The sequence below is a fragment of the Hyperolius riggenbachi genome, chromosome 12 (genome assembly GCF_040937935.1).
Source record: "Hyperolius riggenbachi isolate aHypRig1 chromosome 12, aHypRig1.pri, whole genome shotgun sequence".
In the NCBI taxonomy this organism is placed as follows: Eukaryota; Metazoa; Chordata; class Amphibia; order Anura; family Hyperoliidae; genus Hyperolius; species Hyperolius riggenbachi.
This window is the reverse complement of record NC_090657.1, coordinates 156,672,928-156,682,553: the sequence shown is the minus strand read 5'-3', so window position 1 is coordinate 156,682,553 and position 9,626 is coordinate 156,672,928. Positions and strand designations below refer to the sequence as shown.

Below are 9,626 nucleotides of genomic sequence, written 5' to 3'. Positions count from 1 at the left end.
GAAGGAAGGAGATGAGGCAAGCAGGAAGTAGGGCCATGGCAGGAAGGATGTGAGGCAAGCGAGAGGTAGGACCATAGAAGGAAGGAGGTGAGGCAAGCGGGAGGTAGAGCTGTGGCACAAAGGAGGTGAGGCTAACAGGACGTAAGACCATAGGAGGAAGGAGGTGAGGCAAGCAGGAGGTTGGACCATAGAAGGAAGGAGGTGAGGCAAGAAGGAGGTAGGGCCATGGCAGGAGAGAGGTGAGGCAGTGGCAGGAAGGAGGTAAGGCAAGCGGGGAGAGTGGTGTGGAGCAGGGAGGAGACGGAGCAGTGGTGTGGAGCAGGCAGAAGGTGAAGCAGTGGTGTGGAGCAGGCAAGAGGTGAGGCAATGGTGTGGAGCAGGCAGGAGGTGGGGCAGTGGTGTGGAGCAGGCAGGAGATGGGGCAGTAGTGTGGAGCAGGCAGGAGGCGGGGCAGTGGTGTGGAGCAGGCAGGAGGCGGGACAGTGGTGTGGAGCAGCATTCTATTACTTGTGCCATATAAACCTTGCTATATCTGCATTTAGCAGGTTCTTATTTATAAGATGTTTCTAAACTCCAGCCAATGAGAGACAACCACAGGAAGCATTGATGTAGCGTAACGGCTGATGTAACGGCTCCGCCAGTTGGTATGACTCACGAGTGGGCCAGTAATGGCTCCGTCTGTTGGTGTGACTGTCATGAGTGGGCCAATAATGGCTCCGCCTGTTGCTGTGACTGTCATGAGTGGGCCAATAATGGCTCCGCCTGTTGGTGTGACTGTCATGAGTGGGCCAATAGTGGCTCTGCCTGTTGGTGTGACTGTCATGAGTGGGCCAATAATGGCTCCGCCTGTTGGTGTGACTGTCATGAGTGGGCCAATAATGGCTCTGCCTGTTGGTGTGACTGTCATGAGTGGGCCAGTAATGGCTCCGCCTGTGAGTGTGACTCATGAATGGGACAGTAATGGCTGCGCCTGTTTAGCCGAGTTAGCAGTTCCAGCAGATGCTTTGCTTTATTCTCAGGGTCTCTGTATGGATGAAGCATGTTTTATTAATCACAGCTATAGTCCTGCTCCATTAGGCCTTATTTTAGCACCTCTTTGTTAAATCATCACACAGACATGGTCGCCTGATGAGTGCTGCTAGAAGAGAGAGATGGCGGCTGTCATTTCCATACCCCGGATACAGAGCTATATAGTGAGGGGCGGGGGGATGGTAGCCGCCACCTTCCTCCACAAACCGCTAATGATGGAAACATGGCTGCCTGTCTGATGGGTGCCGCTAGGAGAGAGAGATGGCGGCTGTCATTTCCATACCCCGGATACAGAGCCATATAGTGAGGGGCGGGGGGATAGCCGCCACTTTCCTCTAATGATGGAAACATGGCTGCCTGTCTGATGGGCGCCGCTAGGAGAGCGAGATGGCGGCTAGAGGATGGCACCATTTATGGCTGTATAAAATTTGTATTTATATTTTCCCATAGCGCTGACTGTCCTCAGAGGATACTCTAATCCTACCATCGTCATAGTGTAATGTCCTGCCATATTATTATTATGTATTTATATAGCACTGACAACCTCTGCAGCACATTACAGAATACATAGTTATGTCACTGACTGTCCTCAAGAGTCCTCACAGTCTAATCCTACCATAGTCATAAGCTAATGTCCTACCATATTATTATTATGTATTTATATAGCATTGACCATCTTCTGCAGCACATTACAGAGTACATGGTCACGTCACTAATTGTCCTGAGAGGAGCTTGTGATGTTGTATATAAAATATAGCAGCTATTTTTGAATGTGTATCTTGTGGAAGCCATATTTTTTCATTTTATGTCTGCTGCGCATCTCATACGTGTATGGCTGTTAGAAGCCAGTCTGGCAGCGGGCTTTGGACATAATTGTCACCTGGGCACTGGGTAAAGTAGCAAGCAATCTTGAAAGGGAATCTGCATCTTTCTGTGAATCTAATTTGAATAGACCAGCTAAGTTGAATAGGTCACGGACACTTGGACATTGTGCTAGCCTCCAGCAAGGAAGCAGTCAAATAATGACCCAACCATTTGTCCTGAATCTCCTGATGTGCTGGAAGGTGTCTGCATTGCTTCGAACTCTGTATACACAATTGGTCTAGAGTCAGGTGGAACAGGAAACCTTGTAAATTTACATATGACAGCAAGCTGGGATATTACAGAGGTCTTTGAAAGCCATGAGGTCATAATCTAAGGACATTGGATTCTTTTTGGATCTGAACATTGAGTGGCCTCGGGCTACACATCTTCCTATAAAAGTCAGCATGAAAGATTCAAAACTTGTACTTCTCAGGAGATAGCAACATGCTAGGGGTGCTCCGGCTTCTGGTCGGCATCTGCGTGCTCCCACAAACAACGCTCTGATCTGTATGCTGGTAACGTTTGATCCCCATTTTATTTTTTTGTTTATGAGCAAACTGTCTTGTTGTGCATCTTTGTACCTTTTTACTATGTTTTTGTAAATATTCTGTATATATATTTCTTTCTGCACTGTTCCACTTTATGGAGTATTAAATATTTATTTAATAAGCCTGATTTCTGATGTACTAAGCAGAGCTCACATTCCTAGAGAGAGACTGCAGTGTAATTTGTGTTACAAGTTCAGTGTTTGATTGGATGCTCGGTTTGTATACCGCTACCGTGTGAGAGTTTGTGTGTGTGCGGCGTTCACGTATTTTCGGCCTAAGCACAAAGCTGACCTAAATACGAAAAATGTTGGACTAAGTGCAGGCCACTCGACAGCATTGGCCACTCGACTGGGAATTGCCGAAGTGTCTAACAGCTGCTAGTGGTGGCAGAGTGAAGTGTTGTTGAGGGGTGACAGCCTTGTGTTAGCTTGAATAATGCTGCTCCCTCTCTCGATCTGGTAGAAATGAGAAAAACCCCAGTCAGGAACTGTCTCTGCAGGCTTGCCGTGGGGCCGGTTCCTGACAGAGCTGATTTTCTAATCCCACCATAGTCATAGTCTAATGTCCTACCATATTATTATTTATTAATTAATTTATTTATTTATATAGCACTGACATCTCCTGAAGCACTTTACAGAGTACATAGTCATGTCACCGACTGTCCTCAGAGGAGCTCACAATCTAATCCTACCATAGTCATAGTGTAATGTCCTACCATATTATTATTACAACAATATTATTATGTATTTTCATAGCACTGACATCTCCTGCAGCACTATACAGAGTACATAGTCAAGTCACTGACTAGTCTAATGCCCTACCATATTATTCTCCCTGTGTCTTTTCATGTTTTAATCTTTCCGTTTATGAAATACAACAAGATTAATTTATTAATCTGTTTTTAGGTCCAGAGTATATCAAGAGGAAATTGATGCAAGAAATTATAGAAAATGCTGAACCAATGGAGCTAATTGAACAGCCTACTGCAGCCAAGGCGCTGCCCAGTAAAGCAAGTCTACCTGATAGTCCTCAGCTACATGAGAAGGAGTCGACTTCTCAAGATATCTCCCCCATACAAACCCCATCACCACCTCCTGCAACCCCGCCTGACGCCAAGAGACTTAGGACAAGCTCCCAGAAGGAGAGGCTACTGAACGCTGGAAGCTTGAGAGGAGACAAACGTGGTGGAAGTCGGTCTACATCCCCATCCAGCAGCCCAACCAAGTCTACCCACCTAGCTGACATGAGCAGCAAGTTTGAAAACCAGATGATACCACTTCAGAGGTTGGACAACAAGTCATCCAATAAGGATGTTGAGTTCCATAAAGGCTATCACAGCTATGCTGTGCGGACCTCGCCAGTGATTCCTCCACTGGACGATGAAGAAAAAGCATTCCCATCACCTGAGACACCACCCAAGGCTGGAACACCAGATCTGAAAGAGGAAAAGAAAGAAACTCTACCTGAGCCAAAGCCGCAAGAGCACAAGACAGCCATCGAAATTCTTGCCAAGAAGGAATCTAAAGTTATACCAAGTGAAGAGGTCAAGGAAGTGAAAGGAAAGAAGCCAAGTGTTGAAGCTAAAACGGAGACCAAGATTGTCCAGAAAGCCGAGCTTAAGACTGTGCAAAAACCTGAACCAAAGGTTGCTCCAAAGCCACTTCCAGCCAAAACAGAGCCCAAACCAGTGGCCAAAGCTGCCCCTCCAAAACCTGAACCAAAACCTGCAACTAAGACAGAATCCAAGGCACTGGTAAAGTTTGACGCTAAAAGCCTTGTTAAAAAGGGTGCCCAGGTAGTGGCAGCTGCCAAAGCAGAAGAGGAAGTCGAAGAGGTCAGTATTGTGTGAGGCAGAATAAGGACACCCATCTCAGCATTGTGTAGAATGCAGCAGATGAATCATCTGCTTCATCACCCACCTGGGACTGGGAGTCCAAAGGCTAACATGGAATTGATGGAACTATACCTTTGGGTGTCAGGGCATGGCTGTAAACTGCCAGTGCTGGACAGGAGTTATAGTTAGGCTACAATTGGTAAAGCGGGCTATGGCAAGGGTTAATTTTGGCCAATATACAGCTGGAATGACAGTCATGAAAGTTACTGCTGGTTGTCCGAGGAAGGGGGGGGGGGGCAAGATTATGAAAGGTAAAGCATGGGTTAGGGTTATGAGTCATGGTAAATGTTAATGAACACAGGCCAGGTGGGGCAGGAAGGAGTGATTAATGTCAAAAAGAGGTGGTCTATTTTGGGAGAGATAAGGGTGAGGCATGAGAAGGGGGTTATTCTGAAGAGGGAGGTTAGGGTTAGGCATGAGGTACAGGGCATTTGTCCAAGCAGCATTTGCCAGCTCCTCATGCTGAACAACTTTCTATTGTGGACTCCATGTTGCTCTCCAGAGGAGCTGAGACCCCGTTCATATATCAGTATTTAATGTAACTGACACAAAGAAGCTTGCCATTAATCCCCGCTCCAAATGGCCAGCCTAACTGTCATTGCAATTATTGTGTCCCATCGGGCCAGGCTAGCTCACACCAAAAGCTCTTACCAAAATCTGCTTCATGACAGTGGGGGAACCCTCCGCTTGTGCCACACCTCTTACTAACGATCATCTGTTTCATTGCAGAGACCAGATACAATCATGATTTGTATGGTGATTTTACTGAATATCGGCCTGTCCATCCTATTTGTACACCTACTGACATGAGGAATCAGAGTAAGTATTGCTTCTCGTATGAAGAGATTTCACAGGATACGGGCATGGCCTCTTGCTTTCCGATAAAAGCCCCGCCCACTATGTCAAACCACGCACCACAGGGACAGGTTACGGTTATATGGAAAATGTATGGCTGAGGCAGCCCTCCTTTACAAAATGTAAATTAACAGTGTTCCCATACAAACAGTGAAACTAATCACTATCTAAACTACACACTCAATATAAGTAACTGACACAGACAGACAGCAGGAGGGAGGAGCATCTTTCCCTTTACCAAGCCCTTCCCCCATTTATATATAACTTTCTCTAACCACCACCCCCTCTCCATCACAAACAACACCCTCAGTAATTAACCCCATCCTTGCCCATTCGGCTTGACAAGCGCTATTATAATGGTCCCTCCTTATCCAGGCCCTCCTTGATAAGTGATTTGCCTGAGCTCTGTGGAGCATCATACCCTAAACCAATAACCAGTCAAACACTTGGAACACTTCTTCACTGGGAAATTTGAGGACAAAATCCGCCCATTTTATTAAACACTTTTCAAATTGTTACAATCAATATTAAGCAATAACGTATCAAGGAAAAGCGCACAGGGTAAGGGATTTGGAGGCCTCTTTTTTGGGCAGGCAGCCCTTGAACCCGCCCCCATATGCCAGCGCCGGGGACAGCTGTATGGCCCACCGTATTATAAACCATTCCACATTGTAGCAAACTCATTCACCCGAGGGGCCCACACTAATAACCCCCAGAGACCATACCTGAATGTCACATCTTATGCATAAACAGCATAATAGACATTGCGGATAATCTGCCTGGTGGATCTAGAGGCCATAGAGGCCAGATCATTGCCGCGTATATGGAGAATTAAAGGAATACTGAATGGGGGTCGGGGGAAAATGAGTTGAACTTACCCGGGGCTTCTAATGGTCCCCCGCAGACATCCTGTGCCCGCGAAGCCATTCACCGATGCTCCAGCCCTGCCTCCAGTTCACTTCTGGAATTTCAGACTTTAAAGTCTGAAAACCACGGCACCTGCGTTGCCGTGTCCTCGCTCTTGCTGATGTCACCAGTAGCGTACTGCACAGGCACAGACCATACTGGGCCCTGCGCCGTACGCTCCTGGTGACATCAGCGGGATCGAGGACATGGCAACGCAGGTGCAGTGGTTTTCAGACTTTAAAGTCTGAAATTACAGGAGTGAACCGGAGGCAGGGCCGGAGCATCGGTGAATGGCTTCGCGGGCACAGGATGTCTGCGGGGGACCAGAAGCCCTGGGTAAGTGTAACTCATTTTCCCCCGACCCCCATACAGTATTCCTTTAACAGTGTCCTGTCCTAGCTCAGGAAGCACTCTTGCCCATAACACACCTGGGATAACCAACCAACACACACCGCACTGTGTGGAAACTCCAGCGGACATCCACTCGCCTGGCCCCCCATTCAACCAGGGCTTTCATCAGAAATTTCTGGGCCCCATAGTGGGAAGACCAACTGCATAGTGGGAAGACCCTCACTCCCCCCTCCCATGTTTAAGGTGGTCGCCAGCGATCAGCAGAGCGCTGTGACACGTTATCCTATATGGGATTGCTCTCACTGCAGTACTGGAGCACTTGATGTGTGGAAATCGCAAACGTGCTGCATGCAGGATTTTCACAGCGATTGCCATTCTTATATCAGTGAATGAAAATAACAACACAGAAACATGGCCAAAAAAATAAATAATTAAAAAATGTTATAATATATATTTACAGTATATATATAGCAATGCAATATGGGCCGGCCTAGGTGATCACAGCCACACCCACTCACAATCTGTACATTCTGTGACAGACTTGCAGCTGGGGCCCATGTGTGTGGCATTGTTCTCCGGGCCCCAGGCTCACTCGTGCCCCATACTGCAGTCCCACATGTGATGCCCTTACAGGGGGGGGGGGGGGGGGGGGCAGGAGGACGGATTGAAGTACACATCCTTAACCAACACCTCCCAACATACCCATACTCAGGAAGGCGAGCGCTAGGGTAGATAAGACCTGACGTACTGGATGACTCCTAACTAGGGATGCGCCTTCCCATTCTGCACAATTGAAATCGGAAAATAGAAGTAGACAGTGGCAGAAATTGGAATTTCCGCAGACTTGGAAATGGGCATTTCTGACTATCCCTACTCCTAACTGCCAATCCTTTTATCCACTTCAGTCTGGAAACAGTCCACCTTAACCTCCTGAGAGGTATGGACGAGCTCAGCTCGTCCATCACCGCCGGAGGCTGCCGCTCAGGCCCTGCTGGGCCGATTTGCTTCAAATAAAAAGCAGCACACGCAGCCGGCACTTTGCCAGCCGTGTGTGCTGCCTGATCGCCGCCGCTCTGCGGCGATCCGCCGCGAGCAGCGGCGAAAGAGGGTCCCCCCAGCCGCCCGAGCCCTGCGCAGCCGGACCAATCAGTTCCGGCCAGCGCTAAGGGCTGGATCGGAGGCGGCTGACGTCAGGACGTCACTCCGCTCGTCGCCATGGCGACGAGGAAAGCCAAACAAGGAAGGCTGCTCATTGCGGCCTTCCTTGTTTGTTCTGGGCGCCGGAGGCGATCGGAAGAACGCCTCCGGAGCGCCCTCTAGTGGGCTTTCATGCAGCCAACTTTCAGTTGGCTGCATGAAATAGTTTTTTTTTAATTGAAAAAAAACCCTCCCGCAGCCTCCCTGGCGATCTCAATAGAACGCCGGGGAGGTTAAGGGCTGAAACAATTTTCCCCTGTAGCGCTCCTCCCATTCATTTACCAATAACTATCACTACTCATCACACCTAAATGATCTATATCTTGTTTTTTCAACACAACTTAGGCTTTTTGGGGGCGATATTTGCATTTAGTAATTACTTTCTGTGCATTTTAAAGGAAAAAAGAAAAAAAAAGTTTTATTAAATATATAATGCATTTTTTTAATCACTTTACTTTTACTTTTTGGCCATTGGGTGGTGCTAAGCACTACCCTGGTAGTAACTAGGAAGTGCTCAATTTTTTTTTTTTTTCTCTTTTTAGTTTTATGAATAAACATGCCTCATGATTCTTATAAAGCCCGTGATTTCTGGCTACACTCCAGCCCTAAATCTCCCTCCAAAATTTTCTGCAGCACCTTACAGAGTACATAGTCATGTCACTGACTGTCCTCAGAGGAGCTCACAATCTAATCCTACCATAGTCATAGTGTAATGTCCTACCATATTATTATTATTATTATTATTTATATAGCACTGCCATCTTCTGAAGCACTTAACAGCATACATAGTCATGTTACTGACTGTCCTCAGAGGAATTCACAATCTAATCCTACCATAGTCATAGTCTGATGTCCTCCCATATTGTTATGCATTTATATAGCACTGACAGGCACGACAGATGAAGAGGCTGTGATGTACTTTGCTGGTAATGTTATACAGCAGTTTGCTGACTCTGCCTTATGTTTTGCTTGCGCAGGAATTTATATTGTGAATCTATGGATTTTCCCACCAGCCTTTTGGATAAGACGATGCGCTGTCAGAAGTCAAGCAGTTTTCGCGCCTCGCTAGGCGATGAGGAGGCCGGGAGACAATCGACCCACCCTTACTGTACCCCAATTGGCAGTTGTATATAGTGCAATGATAGAAGCGGATTGGACGTCTGTACGCTATCACCGTGCACTGGAATGTGGTGCTGATGTTTGCAGCCAGAGAATGTAGCATTGAGATCTGTCATTATGATGTAAAAATATAAAAAAAAAAATATAAAAAAAGAGTATTCTGTGAATAAGAATTGCCTGTTTTCCGAGCCTGGCTTCTGGAGTGGCGGACGGACCAGAACAGCGGTGGGAGATTTCTCGCCACACTCCAGAGCCCGCTATGGAAATTGTTTATTTATTTTGTGTGCAGGATTAGCGTCTGGCGGTGGAAAGTCGTGCGGATCGGACACGAAAATCATGTTTACACGTTTTCACGCTATATAGATGCCACGATACAAGCCCATGTCTTAATAGAATAGATTGCTAGATAACATTGCATGTGTGACGGCTTGATTGCAGACATGTATGTACCATGTTCCTGGGGGTGCAGAGCAGCCACGTGTAATCTGTAGGTTATACACACGTGTGACAAAAATAAAAACGCACTTTACAGATATCAGTCCCTGGTCTGCTTATTACAAGATTACAGGATAATACGACCAAAATACAAATATATGTACACACACACACACACACACACACACACACACACACACACACACACACACACACAGAAATGCCCCTCAATATACCAACTAGACCCACCCGGGGTGGGGGGGGGGGGGAGCAAGGTGGTTACTAGCAGATAGCCCATCTAAATAAGATTTCTGTTAATTATTCCATCATTTTCTTCTGTCCAGTGGTGTAATTACAATTCATGGAACCACTGGTGACCCTCACGCCCCTTCCCTCGCCTCCCCCTGGTGACCCTAACGCCCCTTCCC

At 47.0% G+C, this 9,626-nt stretch overlaps 1 protein-coding gene across 1 annotated transcript in view; it reads left to right on the top strand.

Moving 5' to 3' along the window:
- JPH2 (junctophilin 2) overlaps window positions 1-9,296 on the top strand; it is a 90,424-nt gene extending 81,128 nt beyond the window's left edge. Inside the window, exons 4-6 of the mRNA XM_068262305.1 lie at window positions 3,347-4,275; window positions 5,065-5,154; window positions 8,622-9,296. Coding sequence (XP_068118406.1) covers window positions 3,347-4,275; window positions 5,065-5,145 — 1,010 coding nt within the window. The 3' untranslated portion in view covers window positions 5,146-5,154; window positions 8,622-9,296. The remainder of the gene's footprint in view (window positions 1-3,346; window positions 4,276-5,064; window positions 5,155-8,621) is intronic.
- Window positions 9,297-9,626: the final 330 nt, after the last annotated feature.